General features: G+C 34.5%; 1 protein-coding gene across 7 annotated transcripts in view; it reads right to left on the reverse strand.

The window, feature by feature from the left end:
- The window catches only part of LOC106874645 (citron Rho-interacting kinase), a 284,276-nt gene that overhangs the window by 20,119 nt on the left and 237,084 nt on the right, over window positions 1-27,073 (reverse strand). For 4 of the 7 annotated variants that reach the window (XM_052978350.1, XM_052978339.1, XM_052978326.1 and 1 more), the window contains 5 exons: window positions 22,133-22,216; window positions 18,032-18,115; window positions 3,143-3,226; window positions 2,785-2,868; window positions 760-798 (listed from right to left, as the gene is read on the reverse strand). In XM_052978350.1, coding sequence (XP_052834310.1) covers window positions 760-798; window positions 2,785-2,868; window positions 3,143-3,226; window positions 18,032-18,115; window positions 22,133-22,216 — 375 coding nt within the window. The remainder of the gene's footprint in view (window positions 1-759; window positions 799-2,784; window positions 2,869-3,142; window positions 3,227-18,031; window positions 18,116-22,132; window positions 22,217-27,073) is intronic. The other 3 variants (XM_052978344.1, XM_052978347.1, XM_052978352.1) reach the window with 3 other exon arrangements.

Here is a 27,073-nt window from a genome sequence, read left to right on the forward strand (position 1 = left end):
TATATATATATATATATATATATGAGTGCACAATTTATAGGAAAGATCCAGGGGAATAATTACAAGGTAGCTAAATGCTGCTTAAATGTCTCAGAAAACAATGATCATACTTGTGTGGGATTTGATTCCAGGGAGAAGAGAGACGTATTTAGGAGAAAATAGGAGAAATTGATAAAGGAGACAAACACTCAAGATGTTATTAAATCATTTATATCTTCATATCATCGACATATGTTTCGATAGAGGCATTCAAAATACATCTGACAAGATGAATATTGATCAGCAATGCATGTCTATTTCATGAGCACTGTTGTTTATATCCTCTCTGATGAGATTGATGCATTGCTGATCATTATCCATCCTGTTCGATGTATTTTGAATGCATCCATCGTAACATGTCGATGATATGATGATATGATTTAATAACATCTTGAACATTTGTCTCCTTTTTTCAATTTTTCCTATAAATATATATATATGAAAAATACTGTTCTCTTCAGTTCCCCTCCTCTGCATAAATGGTCACCCTTTATCTGCCACAACACTTGTTCTTCCTTCATTATATTCACCCCCTCACCCACTCCCCATTGCTCAATCTCCCATTCACTAGTCCATGTCATGCAGTAGGACAGAACCTGAGACCAAATAGTTGAGAAACAAGCTTCTTAACCACACAGCTATGCCTGCATGTATACCATGTCAAATAACTATGATTATGTTTCAATAAACCATCTTAGAATTATTAAAAGAGCAACAAACCTTAGCTTTAGTTTTGTGTTGTATTTCTGCTTCCAGTTCCTGATGTAAAAAAAAAAAAGAATAAAGATGTACAAAGAACATAACAATTCATATCCATTTTTCCATGATAGCATGGTTTAGACAAATATATTACCGAGGTTCTACTTTATAGCTGGATACTCTCTCTGTCATAAACCCTTTGTCTTTCAACTGAGAGATTTCTTATTCTATATGCCTTTGAACACAAAATCAGGGGGCAATTTGTTGACAGAGGAAATGTCAACAATGTCACCACTTGTAACTCAGTGATTTTTGAAGTGTAAATGTAAACGAGCATGCACACGCACACATACACACACATGAGAATTCTTTAAATTACGCTTTTCCAAAACCGTTCACAAGACTGGTCAGCTTAAGGCTACAGAAGACATTTGTCCAAAGTGCCATGTAATGAACCTGAACCTAAAATCATGTGGCTGGGGAGTGAACTTAACCACACAGCCATACCTGCATCGAAAGAAGCTAGATATAAATAAATAAATTCAAACAGAAAATAACTTTTATTACTTTTCCTTTGAAACTGAAAAGAAAGCAATAGAAACAAAGTAAAATAGATTAATAAAGGGGTCTAAATCCCAGTATTTAGAGTGGTTAATCCCTCAATTTAGCCCAATATGATTATACAATGTAGGAAGGATAAGGCTATAAAAAAATTTGTGCAAGTGTATGTGTGTGCATGAACAAAACAGACAGTTGGTATGGGATACAAGATGGATTGTCATTGTTTCACTATGTGGAGAAGATTGAAGAAAGTATATATTAAGGAGTTGGTACTGATAACAAATCAAGTAGATATAATGCAAATGTGATACATAAATATTATATAAGAGAGAGCATTAGATATGAATTTATATGTAAGAAATGAGGCATATAGAAAGAAACATGAAATGGAAGAAGGAAGGAAAACAGTAAATCTGTTCAATACTCACCAGCACAGAAAAATGTGTTAGAAATGGTGACTGTGCTCAACAAATAAATGATAAACTTGAATAACAGAAGACAACATTAACAAAATCATAACACAGATAGTCTGCTTTTGTAACATTTCTTTAGTGATGTAAGTAAAGAGAACCCAGTCTCTGGCCCATAGATATGCTGCCTCTCTGTGTTTTTTACTGTTGCTTTAACAAGCTCTACTCCTTGGAACTGTCTGGGTTCATGCCACTTCTACTCAAGGATACCTGATCTACTTGTCTCTCCTCTTGCCATCACCCTTGTGTCCACCCTAATCCACCCCCAAACCCTTCAACAATCACTACACTCAGTCCTTCCTTCCCAGATCCTCCCTCTGGAACTCCCTTCCAGCTCATGTCTTTCATTGCAGGTGTTGACTTAAAAAGTGGAATATTAGTGGCATCAATCTCATCAGTCTAAGATGGTCCTGTGAAAGTCATGGGCACTGTCCCTTCCTCCAGATCCAGCAAAGTAGAAAGAAAAAAATAAACAAGGTCACAAGTTTATATCACTGATATTATTTATGGCAAAGATATATTCCCAGTCAAGGATACTAAGAATTAAAATAAAAATAAAAGGAAAATCTGTCCACAGTAGAAATGTTAATATAAAGAGTTAGGGTTACCAACTGAAAAAAAAAAGCACTTAGGATTGAGGTCTGTCATGAACTCTAAGATTCATGAATTTGGAGTTCAGTCACATATACACCAAAGAAACTATGGCTTATATGTAACTGAGATTACAATATTCCCCATTAAACAAGATGCCAGTTTGTTGTGGGGTTAACCTCCTGGCAATTCCTGGAACTCATTTACAGCTGAGTGGACTGGAGCAATGTAAGATGAAATGTTTTTGCTCAAGAACACAACACATTACCAGGTTCGTGAATTGAGGCCATGCTCTTATGATTATGAGTGTAATAACCTAACCACTAGGCCATACACTTTCATAAAAGGAAAACAACATCTAAGATAAAACAATCATTTCTGGCAAATTGTACCAGAAGAAAATATATCTTGCCTTTCAACTTACTTTTATTCTTTCTTTGTGCAGACGTTCAATTTTCTTCATTTCATTCTTTTCAGAATTAAACTTCTCTGAGTTACGTTCAGTGTCCTTTAATAAAGTAGTACAACAGTCAGTAGAAATTACATGTCTGCAATTGTTGTTTTCAAAAAATTAGTGAATATTAACTAAACCATATACAACTGTCTGAATTCCTAAGACAACCTTGGAAAGACTATGGGTACTGCCCATCCTCCAAAAGTCAAATTTTAAAATAAGCAAAACAATGAATACACAGAGTACTATAAAACCACTGACAGACAAATATAAAAGGAGACAAAACAAAAAGAAATGATTACGATGGCTTAGAATCTATGAGACTCACCTCAATTTGCCTTGTTAGTTGTCTGCACTTTCTGTCCAGTCTTTGCTTCTCGAGGGTTTCCAGTTCTAGCTTCTGTTCAAGTTCCTAAATACAGTAAATAATGACAGTATAATTAAAATTAGGCATCCAAATATGTGTTGTGTAACCGTTGTTGTTTGTTCCTACAGAGAACCCAATGGTAGGCATCAACACAGCACCAGACTACAGAACTATACTATAGTGTTACAGTACTAAAGAAATATAGTGCATTCACATAGATAACAGGGGACTATGCATATGTTAAAAATAAATGTTTAGAAATCCATAAAAACAATGAGTAATAGCTGAACAAAAAGACAGAACACACATATATCAACTCTAATATTTATTTAAATAATACTGTTCACAGTTACTGTGAATACTTTAAATAACCAGCAAAACTGCAAAGTAACTGCCAACACCATTTTATATATGTTTCAAGGCACCAATGGGTGCTTTTTTTAATGCAGATTGTCTAAAGCAAGAGTTTTTCCCAACAGCCAGCAATAGTGAATATGGCCTTTATACCAGTCAAATATCTCTCAAATATACTTCAACTGGTCGATTGGGTTAGCAAGAAAGTAATTTTGTTTTTTTAGTATGAAATAAATTTTTTTTCATACAAAGAATGAACTTAAATCAATTATAGTTTTTTTTTTTTGTTTGATGACCTTTTGCCATCTTTCTGGCAACTTTATGATTCTGTGCTCATAGAACTTCTGGTTCTCATCAGCCAAAAACTGAAGCAAGTGCGATTTCAGGTCATCATCATTATTGAAAGTTTTACCATTCAAAGAATTTTGCAAACTTCGAAATAAATGGTAATCTGACGGTGCAAGGTCAGGGCTATATGGTGGAGGTGACATCACTTCTCAACCAAGCTCCAATAATTTTTCACGAGTTAGCAAAGACGTGTGTGGTCTAGCATTGTCATGGTGGAACACGATTTCTTTATGATTTGCCAATTCTGGCCGTTTTTCTTTGATTGCTTCCTCCAGTTTCATTAGTCATTGACAGTAAACATCTGAATGGATTGCTTTTTCCTTGGAAGCAGCTCAAAATACACAACACCTTTGTAATCTCACCAAATTGACAGCATCATCTTTTCTTGATACAATTCAGATTTTTGATGTGGTTTGTGCTGGTTCATTATACTTGGACCATGATAATTTTCGATTGATGTTATTGTAGACAATCCATTTTTCATCACAAGTGATGATTCGTTTAAAAAGGTTGATTTCATTGCATCTCAAATGCATATCACCAATATTGATTCATTGTGAACCTCTTTCAATTTATGTGGAACCCAAATATTGAGCTTCTTAATGAGTCCAAGACATTTTAAGTGATTTCCAATTGTCGTGTGTGATACATTTAACCCCTCTGCTATCTCTCGCACAGTTATATGACAATCAAATTCAATTGTGGCTTTGATTCAGTCATCATCAACTTCAGTATGTTGACCAAAATGATGGTCATCTTTGAGTGAAAAATCTACAGAATGGAATTTTTAAAACCATATCTGACATGTGCATTAAGCAACCAACAGCATAAACTTCACATATCTCTTTGTGAGCCCCAGCAGCTTTCTTGCCTTTATGGAAATAAAAAAGCAAAATATAGTGAAAATGTTCGTTTTTGCACTCCATGTTAAAATTGACACTGAGCTAACACCTGTAAACAAAATTATGTGCAATTTGCTTCTAAAGAAAGCTGAAAGTAATGGCTATGAAATGTCAAAGCAAAAAAGTAACATTGACAAAAGCCATTCCAAAAAAATCCTAACTATTTGCAAAAAACGAAATTACTTTCTTGCCAACCCAATATATAGTTAATGAGAAACTACAAAATTATATTATGAGAAACTACAAAATGGTGAAGCTACTACTACCACCACCACCACCACTACAGATTATCAACAAATATTTTGGATAAAAAAATGAAAAGAATATGATTAAGTTGAAAATGGAAACAAATCAACTGAAACATTTTAAAACAGCAAGAATGTAAAAGTCGAGGAGGGGTGAGTAAAGAAATATTAAAAATAAAATGAAATTACCTTATTTTTATAGAAGAAGTAAGCAAAAAAAAGAAGTAACCCAAAGCCATTAGGTTAATTAGAAAAGCTACTAAAATACATGTATAGATTATTTTGATTTTAAAGCTTTGACAAAAGAAATAGATAGAAATATTTTATTACAGAGAAATGGTTCAACAAAGAGCAAGTGAATAATAATGGTAGCTTAGATTATTATCATCAATATTTTCAGTCCAAGTGACATACGAAAGATCCGTTTATATATTATTATTAAATTTGTTTTAAAAAAACTCATTTTTTTTTAGTATTGTCATGTGCCTTTAGAAGACTCATATTTTTCAAGATTCAGGTCAATTATTCATCATCGTCATCATCATCATTATTATCATTATGGAGAGCTGGCAGAATCATTAGCATGCCAGGCAAAATGCTTAATGGGATTTCTGTTTTACCTGAGTTCAAATTCCACAGACATCTACTTTACATCCTGTTGGGGTTGATAAAATAAGTACTACTTCAGCACTAGGGTTGAATTAATTTACTTATCCTCTCCCCACAAAAATTTTGTGGCCTTGTGTCAAAATTTGAAGTTATTATTAAGGCAGTGAGCTGGCAGAATCGTTAGCATGCTGGGTGAAGTGTTTAGCAGTATTTTGCCTGTCACTACATTCTGAGGTTGACTTTGCCTTTCATCCTTTCAGAATTAATAAATTAAGTACCAGTGAAACACTGGAGACGATGTAATCGACTAAACCCCCTCCCCACGAATTTACGGCCTTGTGCCTTTAGTACAAAGGATTATTATTATTATTATTATTATTCAGCTTCCAGAAATAAACTAAATGAAATTACAACAAAGAAAGAATATTGCAGTTTCTATCTGTAAACACTGGTACCTGAGATAATTTTGATACCAAGATAAAAGAACAGTAGAATAGACAGCAGGTAAACAAAAATTACAGAGAGAAGAATAAAAACACATGAAGAGAAAGAGAGGAATTCAGTGAGAGGAAATAAAATATGAAATCAAACTTACCTTAACACAAAATTGATTTAAATTTTGATTTAAATAATTGTAGTGAATTTTGATTTGATTTTCATATTAAAATAGTGTTGTGGAACTAATTATTGGCAACAAATACATATATTTAAAGAATCATTAAAACATTTTAAGAAATAGACCTAATTCTACAGTTGGTTTATGAGTAAAAGTTATGGCTCTAACATTGAACATAGGCAGCAATGAATATATATGTCGAAGAGTGTGGGCTTGAAATGTAAAAGACTTTCTCACTTTCCCGAGCATCAAACTAATACACCTGCTTGTTGTTCATACACCTGTCTTCGTCTTTTGTTTTTCTGTAAATTTCAACTATATATATATATATATATATATTAGCGAGAGAGAACCACTTAATAGACACCTGATATTAGAGTAGCTGATGTAAAGGACTGTCATCTTAGAAACAATTCCTTCTATGGTAATAACACTACTAATATTTCAGTCAATCTAGTTTCCAATACATACCAACAACACTGGTACAATGGTTGCATAATTATAAGTATTTGTAGAATTATTCAACCCATAGTAGACACATACACACACAAAATTGAAACTATTTAACTGTTAGAGATAGATATATACTGGAATTTTCTGTTTAGCCATGCACAATCAATAAATGAACAGTAAATGAAATTAATAACAACAATGATTAAACAATAAATTATTAGTGATTAGTATGATATATTTCTTTACAATACTGCAGAGAACAATATCAGTATATCTCTTTAGTGTCATTAAATTGGAAGACAACTGAATCAAACAATTTGTTGGTTGATGATGGCAGCTTTATGTGGTCACACAACCTGCTAGAAACAGTAATAACATCTCCCATATATTATGCACTACCATCTTCTTAATGGACTGAGGCTAGACAACAATTTTACTGATTACCAATATTAGCAACAAAAAAAAAAAAAATGTAATTAAAATTAAAAGTAAAAAATTATTTTTCTCTCCAAAAGCAGTAACTAGTTTTCTAACGGACAAAAGAACATTTAGCGACTAATCCAAGGGAGGTTACTCTGGCAAATCTAGACTTATTTACTAAGAAATTAATTCCCTTAAAACTAACCTTAAAATCACAAATAAAAAGGGAAAATATCAAATAGGTGTCACTGTTAACATCGCTGAAAAATTATTTTATAATAGGCAGGTAGCCGCAACATTTTGTTAAAATTGGTCTATTTATAGCATAAATAAGATGGAATTACTGAGAAAAAAAATAAAACTTTCGTAGAGAATTGGGAGTGATGTTTTATAAAGGAGGTAGAGAATTAATGTGGTTGAACATTTAAACAAGATATTTCACATTGATGATAATATAACAGTTAATAACAGAATATAATTGCATTTCTCCAAGATTATTTCAGTAGGAAAACATAAGACTATCCCTGACATCGAAGTGGCAGTCAATACGTTAAATATTCTTGATTATGTGCAAGCATAAAAAACACATACAATGCTCCAATATTATTTAAATAACAATGATATAAGAGACTGTTTACATTTTGACAAAAATAAATAAAATGGGTCTTGGTCAAAATTTCCGACTGTGAGTCTTCAATTGTTTCATCAACTGAACCACCAAACTTATTGAATCAGAATACAAAAGTAGCTGAGTATGCCAAAGTGTGTGACTAAGCTGAACCTTTGAATTACAAATATAATCCATAACAGGTTTCAATGCAATTTCCATTTATCCAATGTCACTCACAAAAATATAGGCTGACCTAAAGCTATATATTTAGTCAAGATTCACACAGTGGGATAGAAGCGAAGATATTGTAAATGAGCAGTGCACTTCTTATCCATCCATCCATACTGCATCCATAAATAACGGTTTCAAATTTTGACACAAAGCCAGTAATTTTTGTGGGGAGAAGGTTAGTTGATTACATTAGCCCCAGTACTTCACTGCTACTTTATTTGTTCAAAGGATGAAAAGCTAAGATGACCTTGGTGTTATTTGAACTCAGAAAATAAAGAGCTGGAAGAAATGTCACTCAGCATTTTGACCTACTTAATGATTCTGTGAGTTTGCTACCTGGCATCTAAAAATAAGAATAACAATAATACACACATTACTCCAACCAAGATAAAATCATCTTGAAGCATTTTTAAAATTCCATTTGTGATTCTACTGCTCTTATGTGGTCCTGTTTCAATGCCCACAGAGTTACAGTGAGGCATAGCAGGATTTAGAAGTGTTTGGTTGTATGGGAGGTGCTGAAGACTAAATATTAGCCTCAGAAGTAGTTGGAGAAATGAACAATGTCAAGCTGTCGGAAAAGGATCACAAGGCATAATGAAGAGCTGGTGATGTCGGTTTACCAATAACACTATCAAGATTAGCAGAGACTTTGGAAAGAATGTTGAGGAGCTATTTTTTGTTCAGTTGATGCAAACTAATTTCATCTTCATATTTAATCCTGCTTTGTTTCAACCAATATAAATCAATATGTATCAACAGGATATTCTATCATATTTTTCTTGTGATGGACTATTTATTCAATCTTGTAAAATAGATTCCTGTCTGCCAAGTCCTGCATTGCAGTGGTTAAAAAAATACACAGCAAAAGAATCCTTTAGCAAAAATTCAAACTTTCCAAATAATGTGCTGTAACTTTTTAATACAGACATGTCCACACAGCTCTCTCTCTCTCTCTGCTATTTATTAAATTTCAGACTGTAGGTAGGATTTTAATTTTCTTGCAACCAAGTCACTTAATTAGTCTTTTAACTGAATGTTTTCTGGGCCATTGTCCAATAGCTCTGTCTTTGGAACACCAAATATAGAGAATGTGGAACATAAAAAAATGGCTTCCCTCCAAATTAACTATGATCAACACATTCCCAGTATTTTGTACTGTATCTCTGGTCTTTATGTACTATTTCCCAGAACTGTGGTTTAGGGCTTTTTATCAGTACATATGTATTAAAATGATTTTTCAAGTATTTTAACAGTCTGAACATAAGACAAAAAACATCATTCCCAATATCAGAATGTAATTGTAGCAAAGTATACAGCCATTTTTTAGTCCATTAAAAACATTAATATGACTGATGGTTTTATTAGGCAGGTCAAGAATTTTAAAATTATAGTGACAATATGAAGGCCCACAAAGCAATCTGCCAATAAGCTTACTGGGGAACATGAAGATCCTTAAATATTTGTTCTACACCAAGTTACAGGCACTCTCTACCCAAGAAATACAGTGAACCACTAATTGGGTTATTGGAAACCTGTAAGCAATAACAGTCATTGCTAGCATGGGTCACATGATTTGACAGCAGTTGCTGAGTCCAAGAATTGCATCATGCTCTGCTGTCTACTTTGGCATGGTTTCTATGATTGGAAGTCCTTGAACGCCAACCTTTCATGGAGTGTACTGGGTACTTTTTCCATGCCATTGGCACTAGTGATATGGCTTTATTCTAGATGAGGATTAAGGTATGAGAGAAAGGCTGGGGTGGAGCAGATTCTTGTAGAGGAGCTAGCTAAATGGCTGCTAATATCTAAAGGAAAGAGAGAAAACTGAACCATTAGGAGAGGCAAAGAGATAAATAGTGGTGATGAGGTAACTAGGGGGCACCCATCAAGGTATAAGGTGAATAGAAATGAGTAGGGACAGAGAAACTGAGTAGATGGGTGGGGTTGGGTTGTAAGAGTGTATGAGATAGAAATGGAAGAGGGGAGAGGAGACAAGCAACAACTGTAAAGATTGGGTGGGATTGAAGGGTGGTTGTAGGGAGTGATGCATATGGGGATGGGGGATGAGCAATGATGCATGAATTGGAGAAGGTAGAGAGATGCAAAAGAGAGCATCAGGATAGTAATGATGGTACAGATGACTGAGTAGGCTGCAAGAGAAGGTGGAGAAATGCAGGTTGAGTGCACAAGGAGAGATAATTTGGTGGTCCAGTGAGGGTGGGGAAAAAGTGAAAAATCAATGTAATGTATGGGTAGAGAGAACAATATTAATGGATGAAGAATGGTTAAAGAAATAAATAAAGCTGCATTAGAGGAGTGATAACTGAGAATGTTTTATGCTGAAAAGTTGGATGTTGGCAGCACAGGTTTATAGAGATATCCAACTGTTTGGTATTTCAAGCATACATTGTAAAGACAGATAAGCTGAGCCTGTTGCTTGAGCTGTCAAAGCAACAAATGTGACTTATTAAATACTGGCCAAATCCTGCTATCATGAAATTAGCATAATGATCACTTCATGACATAGTTCATGTCCCTCCAACATTTTCATTTACATGCTGCAGACATGTACCTCTACATTTATTATGATTTCTCAGCAAACCTTCTCTATAAACCAGTTGCAGTTCTTGGTAAACTACTTCAAGTGACATTTGTGATCTTTTAATTACTTACCTAATAAAGTTAAGTTTGGTTGAGACCACTTGTATAGAAAATTTTTTTTTAATAAGCTTGCTAGTTATTGAGAAAAAGAAAACTAAAGAAAAGAAACATTTATTATAAGGGAAACAAGCACTAGCCATGCATTTTATCATTTCCCCTGTCATGTTTCCAATGTAAGATGCTACTAGCTCAATTGGTATTGTAACAATACACATGCATATTGCTGTAAAAGAGTAAAAGAATCAATACTTGCATAATTTTAGGGCCATTGTCAGCATAAACCAAATGAAAATAGGTTTACAAAATCATAGCAGATTTGTCAACAAATCCTGAAACCAACAACAAATCTAGTACTACGAAATTGTGCACCTGCATAAGTACTCCTTAATCAGTTTTTGGAAGTAACTAACAGTTTCTTCCATTAACTTAAACCCATCTCCAACATATGACTTCTCTTTTGTGCTGATCTAAACAAACAAACCTACCTTTAGTCACTCTATTCTTTTGTTACATCTGTAATTAATGTATATACTAAGAAGGCTTGTGAAAACAGTTTTTGCAAGAAATATTGATCGCAGAGTGTGTGAATTTTCTTTCTACTCTATCAGTATGCAGAATTGCTAATTCTTTTGTGAACTTCATAAAAAGTGGGTCACAAGGACTTTATTACAAAATCTGCCAGTCAGACCATCCCCAATTCTGTCTCACACACACCAACCAGACAGAATAAACATATGTTGGCTAAAGTAAAAGCAGCAAATGGCCAACATTATTATATCCTATCCTACCAGGGCATAGTAATGGCCTGGTAGGGCAAGACATAGTAAATGATGGGTCAAAAGTTTAACTACTTTCTCAATTATTCTTCCATCTCAATGGCTAAGCCACTTTGCTGTAAATAGTTATCACTGGATACAATTGGATCGAAGAGATTACTGTTGCTATAATCAGCAGAAATGCTGTATAAATGATTAAAGTGTATTTAGCTTACAATTCTTAGTTCAAACCTAACCTTTAGATAAAAGAAAAAAATGGTCTTCAGACTTATTCCCAACCAGCTTTCAACAGTGATAAGGCCTTTAAAACCACCACTAACAAGTTCTACCAATAAATGTGGTTGATGAAAACAGAAAATAACCAATAGTGACAATACATGATAAAAAAAAAAAATTCTGTCGAATATTAGAATATGGGAAGTCCATCTTGTGTCACACGAATTATAGCATAAACTTCACGTGATAAATTTTAATTTAAACATATTCACATGTATAATCTTTCAGTGATTTCAAGCACTGGCTTATGGTCATGATGAGGCATTGTCTTCAAAAGGTTTTAGTCTGTCATGTGAAACCACTGTGAAAAATGATATTTTATCTAACTTTATTGAAAGACAAAAGTACGATTCTTGAAATAAAGGGACACAACTCAACATCAGCTTGCATTGGCACAAACTTGGAGAAAGAGAGAGAGATACACACAAAAACGTACCAGTCTTCTACATAGCTTGGTCCACTAACACTAAATTCCACCTATGATCAACCTGAAGCTGTCAAATTGTGGTACTCAGCAAAAGAAGACAGTGATGGATATAGCTAATTTTGGGAAAGAAAAACTATTAGATAAATAGCATATACACACAATAGTCTTGGCAATCGACAATGATCGCATTAATAGGCTACCTTAACTACTTACTGTCATCGGCAAAAGATTTCAGACTCACTGTTTCAAACTTGCTGCTTCCAATAGATGCACTTACTACAGTCATCAGTGCATATACACCCACATTTAATGCAGATCATCATCTTCATCGTTTAACGTCCGCTTTCCATGCTAGCATGGGTTGGACGATTTGACTGAGGACTGGTGAACCAGATGGCTACACCAGGCTCCAATCTGATTTGACAGAGTTTCTACAGCTGGATGCCCTTCCTAACGCTAACCACTCCGAGAGTGTCGTGGGTGCTTTTACGTGCACCGGCACGAAGGCCAGTCAGGCGGTACTGGCAACGGCCACGCTCGAAATGGTATCTTTTACGTGCCACCTGCACAGGAGTCAGTCCAGCGGCACTGGCAACAACCTCACTCGAATGTTTTTTTTCACGTACCATCACGATTTTGTTTCACTTTCACTTGCCTCAACAGGTCTTCGCAAGCCGAGTGAGGAAGTTAAAAGGATTTTGCACTAACTTATAGGCACAGGTGTGACTGTGTGGTTAAGAAGCTTGCTTTTTACCATGTGATCTTAGGTTCAGTCCCACTGCATGGCACCTTGGGCTGACTAAAGCTTTGTGAGTGGATTTGGTAGGTGAAAACTGAAAGAAGCCCATATGCATTTTTATGTGTGTGTAAGCGTGCATGCATGTCTGACTTTATGTATACACCATCACCACCTGACAACTGGTGTTGGTTTGTTACATCCCTGTAATTTAACGGCTCAGGAAAAGAGACCGTTAGAATAACAACCAGATAGAAATAAGTACTGGGGTTGATTTGTTCGACTAAGCCCTTCAAGGTGGCGCCTAGCATGGCTACAGTCCAATGACTGAAAGAAATAAAAGATTAAAGGTAAAGATAACCTAGTCTCTTATCCAGAATACAAATACAAGACAAAATCACCTTACAAGGTGACTTCAATGCTGAAGAATATTTATTCACTGTCCTATAAAGGACACAATATAATGGTAATATAACCGTAATCTGGTTCATTTGCCAGGACATACTTTAACTGCTCAGAGTTGCCTGGGTAACTAGTACAGAGAGTGGTTAAAAAAAAGGGAAAAAACCCTATTTTACATGGCTATAAATGTGGCACTTGTGAAGTTAGCGAAGTGGCAACAGTATGTTCAAGTATCTAAGGTTTTACCAGCTACTCTTTCTATTTCCTGAATGTTGAATCTGAGTGGGGTTTTTTTTTTCCACACACGGTAGAATGAATGACAGGGTAATAAACTGGCTATCCTGGCTACCCTGAGCCATGGCAATTAATGAGGGGAGTGGGTTTCAGGAATTTAATGAAGGCAGTGGAGGAAGAGGAAGTTTTGAGAGAGAGAGTGTTGTTGGACATTTTGTATTAATCATCATCATTTGAACATCTACTTCCTCACGTAGGTTGGGCAGTGTTCTATAGCTAGCTGTAGCAAATACACACGCACACACGATGGGCTTCTTAAGTTTCTGCCTACCAAATCTACACACAAAACTTTGGTCTGCCTGAGTTTATAGTAGAAAACACCTGCCCAAGGTGCCACACAGTGGGACAGAACCCAAAACCATGTGATGAGAAAGCAAACTTCTTCACCATACAATCATATTTACACCTGGTGTAGGCATGAGTGTGTGTGAAGGGTGTATATACAGTGAAGTCAGTGACTAAAAGTATAATTTACAACAAATATAAATGAGGTGTAAAACATCTGCTGCCAAACTAATTATGAATTAAGTGACCATTCATTGAAATCAGAATAAATATCATAATGATAAAATGGTTCTTGTAGAATCTAGAGACAAAAATTTTTTTAATAATATTCAGCTTTTGGAGACAGCCTCTTCAATTGTTTTTGAATTAGAAACTAATCAACCAGATTTTATCCTGAGTAAAATGTTAGTCAATCTTGTGTAATATTTTACTTCAAATTGTAAATAGGAATTTTTTTTTGTTAGAATGCCAAAATCAAGACTTTTTTGATGGAAATAATGATATATTTTGTTCTCTAATTCCTTACTAGAAATGAGAAAATAGAGAGAAAATAAAAATAATCACCTGAAGATTAAAATGATTTAATACATAGCTAGCAGAGTGTCAGCAAGATAAACAGTCGTCTATCATGAACAAATATAGTTTATGATACTATATCATCAACATTCAATGTCTACTTTTCCATGCTTGCATGAATCAGACAATTTGTTGTGGCAAATTTTGTGGTTGGATATCCTTCCAGTCACCATTCTCTACTTGTTTCCAAGCAAGTCAATATTTTCCCATAACCAGACATTTTTTAAATTTTTGTTATTGTTGCAAAAGACTGGAAATGAACAACCTCATTGACACCTGTCATGTGGTGTCTAGAAAAGGGTACACACAGAAACGTGTGTGTGTTTAATGGGCTTCTTTTAACTTCTGTCGTCCAGAACCACTTGCAGGGTTTTGGTTGGCCTAAGGTGTTGTGCAGTGGGACAGAACCCAAGACAATATGCTTGGGAAATAAGCTTCTTAGCCACACAACCATGCCTATGTATTTGAATAAAGATGATATATAAAGGGATTTTGATTTAATGAGTGATAAATAGAAGTAGTTTCAGAAATTTGAAATATACTTGCATTTTAGAATAAAACCCAAATTAAATTGCAGGAGCAGTATATTAAACTATACCAATAGATGCAGGCATGGCTGTGAGGTCAAGAAGTACGCTTCCCTGTTGCATGGCTTTAGGCTTAGTTCCACTGTGTGAAAAATTGGTCAAGTGTCGTCTATCATAACCTCAGGCTGAACAAAACCTTGTGAGTGGATTTAGTAGATGAAAACTAAAAGAATCCTCTGTATGTGTGTGTGTGTGTGTCTTGACATCATGTAATAGTTGGAAATGAGTGTCACTGTTATAAAGTGTCATTCATTTGTAATCTTTCACAAAAACATGTCTAGCCTTGGGAAAATATCAACTTGCTTGGAAACATGAAGGTTTGTTACAGGAAAGGTATCTGGTCAAAGAAAATCTGCCTCAATAAATTCCATCCAATCCATGCAAGCATAGAAAACTACACTTCTGTGTGGCTTCCGTGAGTACTCACAGAATCCAAACTAAGCCACACACAAGTACATGAACACACTCTCTCTCTTTCTCTGTCTCCTTTTCTCTCTCACATACATTTTTACTGGGATCCTTATAAATATAGACCCCATAAACTAGAAAACAGACATGAAATAGATAGCTCATGTCATTGATGTGGTAGCAAATGGTGACAAAAAACTCATGACAAACCTAGCTGATTGAGTGAACTATTAATCAAACAATCAATTAGTTAATTGGTTAAATGGTTAACCAACTGCCTGATAATAATACAAAGTGAAATAGAGCCAGTGAATGGGTTTATTATTCGCATAATGAACCTCCTGAGATACAACAAAGATAATATTAAGTTTTCATGTGTAGTACAAACCCATAATTCTTATGTTTAAAAATCTGGAAAAAATAATATTTTTCATGACAAAACAGTAATAGTATTGGTTTCTAGGTTGTTGTGGGTTGAGTTCCTCTTTACATCCAGCCCTAAATAGTAGAAACTCACTCTCTGTTAATGTTCCAGGTTTACTTTAAGAAAATACAAACCCTACCTATAAACATTTCAAGCTAAAAACCAAACCGGTGTAGAGGGCTTATACTGAAGCCGGTTATAAAATAGGAATTAGGAAGCTCGAAGGTATTATAAACTAATATAAATACTATAAAGTGGCTCATGTTAGGAAGGGTATCCAACCATAGAAACCATGCCAAAACTGAGTCATTAAAAGCAGAATGTGGTCTTCTGAGTTAACAGATTCTATCAAAACATCTGGCCCAATTCAGCATGGAAAGTGGATGTTATGATAATGACGATGATTTAATGCAATGATTTATTAAAAAAAATTATGTTAGCAGAGCTGATTACATGTTTTTTAGATCTGTCAGGTCCTGCTAGCACAACACAACATAGCATCATGGATATTAAAATGTGTTATTGTATTGAGGTTGAGGGTTGAATTTCAATTTAAAACTAGATGGCATTAAATGGATCAAGCATAAAATATAAATACAAAACATATGCAGTGTGAATTATTTTTTTTTTAAAGTTTAAACTTTGCACTTTCCAATTCCCTCAATGAATTATCCTTGATTATGTTAGGGTTTCATTCTGTTTGGCAGAGTAAAATTTAACTTTTATTTAAAACTTTTACATTAGCTAGATGCATGGCTGTGTGGTTAAGAAGCTCACTTTGTAACCATGTTGTTTTGGGTTCAGTCTCACTGCATAGCACCATGGTTAAGTATTCTGTATACACCTTAACCTCAGGGCAACCATTGTCTTTTAAGTGAATTTGGTAAATAGGAACTGCATGAAAGTCTATTGTGTGTGTGTATATACACACATACTCATACATATATGTGTATGTTGGTCCCCCAATCACTGCTTGACAATTGGCATTGGTTTGATTTTGTACTTAGCAGTTTAGCAAAAGAGACTGACAGAACAAGCATCAGATTTCAAAAAATAATTACTGGGGTCAATTTGTTCAACTAAAACCTTTCAAGACAGTAATCCAGTATGGCCATCAACACTGGATTAACTATTAAGCAAAATAAGCATATGCTTAGGGCATCAAGGGAAAGGAAGTACCACAGAAATGGTAAATAGTTTATGACACAAACACTAGTTTATGACACAAAAACAATCACTTTAAACTTGCTGAAATGATATTCAGGATGCCTTATCTCTACTAAGTAAATATAGAAACAGATGTATTAAGTAAGATTAATTTTGAGGATCTGACCAAAGACTTAGCAATTAAAAAAGGTAGGAGAAAACTTTTCTAATGTATATAAAGTCAAAGTATACAAAAATAAGCATTATTTTCCATCTTACTCTTAGCATTGTTTCATTTTGAAAAATAGAGATGCATTTTTTTTTGGTTTATTATTGTTTACATTTTGAATTACATATATATGGGGGCATCAAAATTTTTTTTAAGTGCTTAGGGCTTCTATGGGTCTTAATCAGGCCCTGATGGCTGCAGTCTATTGACAGACAAGTAGAAGAATAAAAAAACGTAATTTCACAATTCTTTTTTATTTTTCTGTGTGTGTTTGGAATAAGACATTAAAAAACATTGACTGTTGAGTAAATGACAGCAGAAATCCTTGCCCATCATTTAAAGTTTTTTTTAAAAAAAAGAAAAAAAAAAACACACGTGCGGTCGCAATATTATTACATATGTGAAGCAATTTAGAAAGTATTTCCACAGAAAAACAACGAAAATTAAATGAAACTTCTCCCAAATTATTAAACAGAAGAAAGGGTTACAGAATCACATAAAATAAGCAGGAAAGTTTAAACAAAACCAATTAAAAGAGGAGAGAGGTTTGTATTGCTGACAGTAAACATCAAATGCACTCATAATACAAGGTTTCAAAGCAAAAGCAAACACTAAGAGATGATCTATGCATCATGCTAGCAAGGGGAAAATTTGATGGAATAAATGGAAGCAATGAGCAGTGTACAGTTAGAGACATGAGAATATTAGTGGAGATGTGCTATTGTTGAAGACTAGAGTGAGTAGATGCAGCTAGAATCTTATCAAATATTTCTGCTCTTCAGTTCCAGAGCAGCCACATGATCACAGGGATATGACAGCAGTGCGCACTCACCATGATCTTTTCTCTGCACAACTTGTCTCTTTTCCTAACATCAGTTTTTTCAGCTTTCAATCTTTCAATTTCAAGTTCTTTGTTCTGTGAGAAATCACACATTATTTTGTTTTATCAAGTCTATTGGCTATAACAAATGCCCATTGAGTATTTAAACATTGCGAGTCAAATACTTTGCACCAACTACTGCAAGTTAATGCAACATTTAAACATCTGAATTATTTACAAAACCAACAAAGAGAGAGGTGTACATATAGCTGATGGATTCCCTTGGCTGTAAAGATGACCACTGGCACTGAAGTGCTTACAAACCTAAAAGCTTCAGAGACACGTTACAAATCTATAGACAATACTGATCAATTTGCTGTAGAAAATTCCTATTAAAAAAAATAATAAAAATTTTAAGAATTGCTAATATTTTACAGATGAGTTTTAGGCTCCCTTAGCTATCAATTTTTGTGTGTTTCTATCTATAGTTGATAAAGACAATGAAACTTAGAAATAAAGAATGTTTATATTAGCCCTTTTGATACCAACACCTTGAGACCACCACTTTCTACTTTAAAGTTACATAAGTTTAAACCTTGCCATCAAAATCTTTTGGGAATTTTGTTTCAGACTACCAGCTTAATAATAGCCAAGCCATTGTCCTAAATTCTTTAATATCTTCCAAATTAATAAAAACAAACGCAATGTGTTCTAACAGAAATATGGTCACAAAAGGGTTAACAGAAAAATGAATATTTGCAGATTTTCAATTTATATTGACAGACATACTGTAGATAGAAACCAAAACAATCCTACTTATGTTTATTGCTTTATTGGTGAATTTTGAATAATTATCAGGTATTTCTTGTTGAATTTTAGTGAATTTAATTATAATTATATGCATTTTCCTTACAGTCACACAGAAATTTATGTAACATATTGACAGCAGCCAATTGTGACAGCCCTTATCAACATCTTAAAATATATTAAAGTATATTTGCTGCTAAATTAATGAACAAATTTGTAGCAACTCCATATTGTTAAAGAAGTTAAGTAATAATGATTTAAGAAAAATATTTTGAAGTTTCTAAATAAATTGTCCTCTATCACAAAGATGTTTATGGTGAGTGTAGACTGAACCATATTTACATTTCTAAGAGCTTTTTGGCTCCTTGCTTTGAAGGGGTGAGACCAATAAGTTACTAAAACTGAGGAACAAACAATTGCCAAATTTTCACTGGAAAGTGAAAGTTTGTTAAAACTGTTGTCCATATCACCATTGTCACAAAGCCATCATGTGTAGGTTAGCGAAAAGCAGTTATACTACTGTGGCAACTAACATGTAGCTAATGAACAACATATAGTTACTAAATAACACAGAGCCATTGAGTAACATATAGCTATCAACTACAATACAGCCAAAGCTTTCCTCTTCCAAAAGTCAATAAAATTAACAAGAGCAATATTTCCTATACTGTCCCATACCAAGCAATGTGACTTGATGCCCAAGTTAGAAATTCTTGTTTAAATGTACTCAGCTCCTAAGCATTTGCGAAAATGATACCAGTTTTACATACAGTCAGTCTTGCAATACTTGTTCATATATTTTCTACGAATTAACCCATCACTAATCATACAATAACATTATTTTGTCTCTTTATCACTACAATTCATCTACAGAAATTATTGAAGTAAAAGTTGCTCAAACAGTATACACTGATCAAGATAATACTAACCTAACCTATGCTATCAGAAGTTCCCACAAAATATACAAATACAGAAAAAAAAAACTGGACAATTACTTCATTAGAGAGTGAGATGGTAGGGGTGTAGTGGAGATAACAGGAGCAGGTTGATGCATTATTGAGTGAATAAAGATGAGGTGGTATATCATCAAAAGATACTGACCAGAATGATAAATGAGAGAGAGGGAAGTTAGAGTTACATGTTAACTCAACTGATAAAAGAAGGTTGGATAATTTTTTTTGTTAATTTTAAAAATATGGATGTAATCTAAAATGTGGCAAATGTTTTCTCTCAAATAAGTGGACAATAAGCTGATACTGTATATTGCTGTGTCCATTATTTTGTGGGCAGATACATGGGGTTCAAAATAATTTTGGACTTTTACTAAGAAAGCCAGGCTGGGGGGGGGGGGGGCAGTAACCCCACCACCTCCACCACCACCACCATCTCCATATGCATGACTGGCAGGACATATTGAATGTAACATGCTATTGCCAATTGGAAAATTGTACAAACAAAATTTAAACGAAAATAAAGTCTTTGATGTAAAATTATTAACACACAAACATTCAAATGAAATAACAAGTCCCTTAAAAAAATATATATATTAGTAAAGCATGGGGAATGCTTAACTATTTGGATAGGATATGGAAATTTAATCTTCTTTGAAAACTAAAATAGACTTCTTTAGAGCTGCAGCTGAATCTATTTTAGTTTATGATTCAATAACATGGACACTAACAGCTCTCATGAAGAAAACACTGACTGGCACATCCATCAGATTGCTCTGTGCTGCTCTAACTTTATCATTGCATCAATACAACTGATAAAGAGCTACACCAAGACATCCCATATATCACATAAACAATATGAAAGCACAGGCTGAAATTTATTGGGCACAGCTGGTGTCAAAAAATGGAGTTAGTGGCTGAAGTTCTTCTGTGGCAGCCTGTTCATTGTAAATGGAAAAAAGACCAGCAAAACACTACATCAACCAATTGTTAGAATACAGTAGATGCACTATCCAAGAGCTTTAAAATGGCATAGATGGAAGATGTGTCAGCAATGCTGAGAAATTTTCTACCCATTAACTGAACTAACTATATATACACAGTGGACTCTCATCTGTCATAAATGACGGATTAGAGTTCAACAACTTGTTGCTGAACAATATGCAAAGATAATTTGTTTATAGTGACCAAATGTTTGTCCTGTACATTTGCTCACTCTCTCCATCAAATTGACATTCCCTATACAGGTGCCAAACATCAGATGTTGAGGTGATTGCAGAGCAATTTGAAATGAAGTGTTTTGCTCAAGAACACAATGCATTGCCTGGTATGGGAATCAAAACCATGATCTTGGAATTGTGACTGCAACATCCTAACCAATAGGCCATGGACGTGCGTGCACACACACACATTGGGGTTTATCAAAATCATCAGAAATAATCTCCATGTTGGTCCCAGTTTCAAACTCTGTTGAGAAAAACCATTTGATTTTAAATTTTCATTGATTTAACTTCAAGAGCACTTTACCAAGATTTTGGGCAATTTATGATTTTTCAGTCAGTTTTACAACACAAATATCCATTAGCTAATTTAATTTTTTAACAAAATATTTAAATGAAATCATTCCCCAAATTTAAAACGTCAACAAAGCAAGATAATAGCATTTACTCCTATGTAAGTATGTATATTATATAGCATGTGTTAACAAGCAAATTTGCTAAAAATATCAAAGTTCACATTAAAACTCAGGAGAAAAATCACCTGTCAGAATTCACAAGGAAATGTATAGCTTAAAGAACTCTAACAATTAATGCAAATAAAATTAACAGAAAATCCTTGGTTAATGTATAGCAAAACTCACTTAAACATCCTTCTATAATTAAAATATTTTTTTTATAAAATAATTTTTTAAACTAAATTTCTTTTTTTTCTTGTTTCCACAACAACGATCAAAATACTTCATTGTTAAAATGAAAAGTATTTTGGCAGCAGCAGACATCTATTTTAGATACTTTGATTTCATACCACAATGGCATAAAAAAAATAAAAATATGAAATAAAAACAAACATATCAACGAAGTCTGCAGTATTCAAAAAAATATAGATGGAGTGTAAAGTAGAGATTCTTCATACATAAATAATAAATAATTTTAATGTGACTGACAATCAAAGCTAAAAGATAAATATGTTTTATCACATGGCTAATATCGAGCTGAGTCTGAGCTAAAAAGGGTGAAAAATTAACATCCATATGTAACAGTAAACAAAAACGTCTACATCATCAAAGTATTTTTCAACAAATTAAATCCCAAACAAAAGCCAGTCAATAAATCAATAATATATAAAGACTACTAGCCTCTATCCTTGATTTCAGATGTCTCTCATGGGATTCTCCAAGTTTTTCCTTCGATGAATAAGACCGCACTTCATCTTTAAGTAGCTTGATAATAAAATATAGAAATGACAATAATTCAATCCAAAACTTCTTAGGAACAATAACTCAATAAAGAAATAGTTGCAAAATTCTAAAAATATTTTGATTTTATTTATACAAGCTCACAATATAGCATGCTGTACGAGTGTGTGTGTGTATGATACACACACACACATGATGTGCAGATATTTCTACACATACACAAGGGAATGACCTATAAACCTAGAAGTCTCTGTGGCACTTAAGTGTTCTTCAGTCCACAAGAGATGCCCCACCTCCCTCAAAATCAATGAAACATTGATGCATGCTTTACTATCTGCATCAAGTCAACCACCACTGAAAATAGATTCCTGCACAGTTGTTTTTCTAAAAAGAATTGCTGCTACATTTTTGCAAAACCATACATCCACATTCAGCAACAAGTTTAGTGTTCAGGTACGGAGTCCATCAAGGATCAGTCCTCAACCCTCTTCTGCTCAGTATAGTATTCTAAGCTATAACAGAGGAGTTGCTCATGGAAATTATTATATGGTAATAGCTTAGTTATTGTAGATGAATCTATGAAAGAATTAGAGAAGAGATTCCAGACATGGAAACGAAACATAGGATAGAGAGACCTCAAGGTAAACTTAGCAAAGCCTAAAGTGTCATTAGGCATGGCTGTGCGGTAAGATGCTTGTTTCCCAACCTCATGGTTTCAGGTTCAGCCCCACAATGTGACACCCTGGGAAATTGTCTTCTGCAATGGCCCCAGGCTGACCAAAGTCTTGTGAGTGGATTTACTAAAAAGAAAAAAGCCCTGTGTGTGTGCACGTTACTGTCTCTCTGCCTTGACATTGCGTGATAGTTGTAAGCAAGTGGGATCCATTTCCAATCTTCTATGAAAACAAGTCTGGCAACAGGGAAATATTACCTTACTTGGAAACAGGTGAGGATTGGCAACAGGAAGTGCATCTGGCCATAGAAAATCCAACTCAACAAATTCTATCTAATCCATGCAAGAATGGAAAAGTGGATGTTAAAATGATGCTGAGAGAAGACAGGCCTGCATCACATATCAAAAAATTAACACAAAGATCCCTATCAAATACTTTGAGTTATGCTTTCAGCTTATCAATGGTTAAATGGAATTTATAAAGGAGATTCTCCAACAGGTGCAGGCATGGCTGTGTGATTAAGAAGCTTGCTTTGCCACCATGTGGTTTTGGGTTTAATCCTGCTGCACAGCACCTTGGGCAAGTGTCTTCTACTATAGATCTGGGTGACTGATGCCTTGTGAAGAAATTTGGTAGATTGAAATTGTGTGGAAGCATATTATAGGCATGTAACTGTGTTTGCCCCCCTCCACTTGACAGCTGGTGTTGGTTTGTTTACATTCCCATAACAGTGGTTTGGCAAAAGAGATTAATGAAATAAGTACCAAACTTAAAAAAGAAAAGTATTGGTGTCAACTTATTTGACTAAAATACTTTAAAGTGGGGCCCTAGCATGGCTGCAGTCTAATGACTGTAACAAGTAAAAGGATAAAATCTACAACAATATGGTTAGCTAAAAGGATTTCAAATATCAACCTATCTGAATTAACCAAACTAATCAACTCGATGCATTCCCAATAATACTCTCCATTCATCTGACATGTATTTCTGGTGAAGTACATTGACATTAGCTAAAGTATCACCAGTAAATGTGGTTTCCTGCAATTTGATTATTAGACCAACCAAAGTTCACTAAAACTAATCAATCAACCAGTCAATCATCTTGTTCAAACTATTGATCTTTTATCAGTCAGTAATTTCAAGACAGTGATTTCAACACTTAAGCAGGAAGACTATGCCAATTGGGATTTTAATTCATTTAGATATTAAAACTGAAATTGTGTGAATGTTGGGAAATTAATTGGAAAGTCAATGGTTTGTATGGGAATGTATCCTTTAGCTAAGACATTTTAACTCACAATGGCCCATCTAGCTAATTGGTAATAGGTACCTTGACGGTAAGTACAGCTCATTGCTTTATGATCTTTCAGAGATGAGTACAAGTTTTTTTATTGACCTGGAGAAAGCAACAGCAAATCACAAGTTTATTATTTATAAGAAAACCATGCAGATTTTTTCATCTACAAAGTCACCAGTAATCTTCAACAGAATAGTAGACTTTCAAGTCTATCAAAGAAGCAAACATACAACATAAAGACTTCCTTGACCAGCATCTAGTAATTAATGACTAGAGGTCAACAATTAATATTTACAAAGTATAAATCTGACAAGTTACACAGAATCAAAATGTAACAGAAAGACCATAGGTTTTTCTGTTGCACTCTGCCACAAGTGATAATGGTGCTTTCATGTAGTTAATATTTTATTGCTTTGCTTCCAGTTGTTATGGTTTGGAATGGTACACACTATGTGTTTGCTGTTGAAACATTTATCAAAAATAGTAACAGGTAGAGTTTTTTTTTTTGTCACACTCTGTATCAAACATTGTACTAATGAAATCCAACTAAATAAAAATAGTAGCTACATATGAATGTAAAAGAAAAATTTAAATATATACAGGTAAAAAATTGTATTCCTTTCCATTCACTAACAGAAACAAAAGATTGGTGCACTGCAATTATTTCCCTTATTGTTGAGACTAACCAATCAAATAAGAAATAATATAATCATGATGTTAATGTCCCTTTTCCAAGCTGGACTGAGTTGGATGGTTTTTTATTGAGGTAGATTTTCTAAGGCTAGTTGGATGACCTTCATATCACCAATCCCCACACGTTTCCAAGCAAGGTAATATTTCATAGTCACTAGACATTGTTTTTGCAGAATATTGGAAATGGGTAACAAGGAGAGACACACACAATCTATATATTAGGTCATCCCATAAATAATGCTGTTTTTTAATACTTATTTTATTTTTCAAAATTAAGATAAACAAAGCACTTTTTTAATCTAAAATATACTCTCTTTTATTTTCAATAATGCTCTTCCATCTATCTGGTAGACTTGTAAGGCCTCTCTTCCGAAATTCACTTGTCCGTGACAAAAAAATACTCCTCCAGTACTGTTCTGACCTCGTCTGCAGAATAAATGATAATCAGATGGGGCAATGTCTGGCGAATATGATGGGTGGGGCATCGTTTCCCATTCAAACTGCTCCAGCCTTTGGAATGTCATCCTTGCTGTATGTGGCCGAGCATTATTCTGATGGAAGAACACCTTTCATCTTGAAACCAAAGATAGTCATTTTCCTTCTAGCACTGACTTAAGCTGCTCAAGTTGCTTGCAATAGATCTTTATCATTTGGTTTGGGGTTAAAAGTTCAAAGTGGACTAAACCTTTCATATCCCACCAAACAGATAACAACACCTTACGTGGGTGAAGACTTTCTTTAGCCTGGAGTGTTGGTGTTTCTCCTTTCCCTATCCACTGACTTCGGCGCTTGACATTTTTATAGAGAACCCATTTCTCATCACCAGTCACTATTTGGTCCCCAAAAAGTTCATTCGTAAAATGTGACAGCAATGAAGAGCACACATTCACTCTCTGCACACAATAACATTCAGAAAGTTTGATGAACCCACAGACACAATTTGCTGACTTTTCCAATGGCACACAGATGTCGATGAATGATTGAATGACCAAATCCAAACTTCTCTGCTACTTCAACAGTTACAATCGGATTTTGTTCCACCAGGGTTTTCAGGACATCCTCGTCGAGCTATACAAATGTTCCAGGATGAGACTTGTCTTCTAGGCTGTAGTTTCCAGCTTGAAATTTCTGGAACAACTGTTGACACTGGCTTATGCCTATTGTCTGATCCCCATATACTGCATTAATATTCCTGACACTTTTTGTTGCATTGTTGCCTTTATTAAACTCATAAAGCAAAATATGCCGAATATGCTCCTTTGTCATTCCTATTATAGCTTTGAAAACATAACTGCTAAAATTGAACTGCACTCTTCAAAACTTGCACTAGGAATAAGGATAAGGTAAAATTAATACCTGTGTTTATAGCAAGTTGATGCAGGTAGTTTATCCTGTCTCTCTCCAAATGAACTAAAGTTCATGCAATTGAAAAAAACCGTATTATTTATGGGATGACCCAATATATATATATATATATATATATATATATACATACAGGGTATTCAGACTAAATTTGACAGTTTGCATAAAAGGTAAAGGAAAAACAATATCCTATTCAAAAGTCAAAGTATTTTTGAAAGTTAAAAAAATCTCAACTAGATTATGGTTAGGGGAAAACAGTTTCCTCAAAGTAGTTGCCCTCAGCTTCCACCATAGTCTCCTCAAGACAGCTCTGGAACTTGCTGCATGTGTTCCTTGCTGTGTCCTTGGGAAAATCTATGAACACTTCTTTGATCTTACTTGGCCACCAGTTTGGACTTGGAGTTGCAGGCAGAGTGGTTGGTGTCTTTCTCCACCTCATCCCACACACAGTAATCCATGGGATTACAATCAGGGGAATTAGGAGGCCAGAAATTGGGGTTGGTGAAGTAGTAGAAATTCTCCAAAAACCACTTCTGATTCTTTCCAGACGTATGGCCAGAAGCTGAATCCTGCTGCCACATATATGGCCTTCCAACAGCAACCCTCGCCAGCCAGGGTTTGACCACAATTTCCACAGCTGCTTCACATAGCCAACAGAATTGAGTCGAGGTCCTGTTCAAAGATGTGGGACACATGACACCATCTCATTGCAGGCACATCCAAAGACCATCACAATTTGGGGTAATTTGGTTTTCGTGATGTCTATGTCATGTTTACAGCCTTTACAGTGTTTTCAGAGCATTGAGTAGCAGTCATGATGTTGGCATTTTGATGCCAACACAAATCATCATGATA

The sequence above is a fragment of the Octopus bimaculoides genome, chromosome 2, assembly GCF_001194135.2.
Source record: "Octopus bimaculoides isolate UCB-OBI-ISO-001 chromosome 2, ASM119413v2, whole genome shotgun sequence".
Lineage (NCBI taxonomy): Eukaryota > Metazoa > Mollusca > Cephalopoda > Octopoda > Octopodidae > Octopus > Octopus bimaculoides.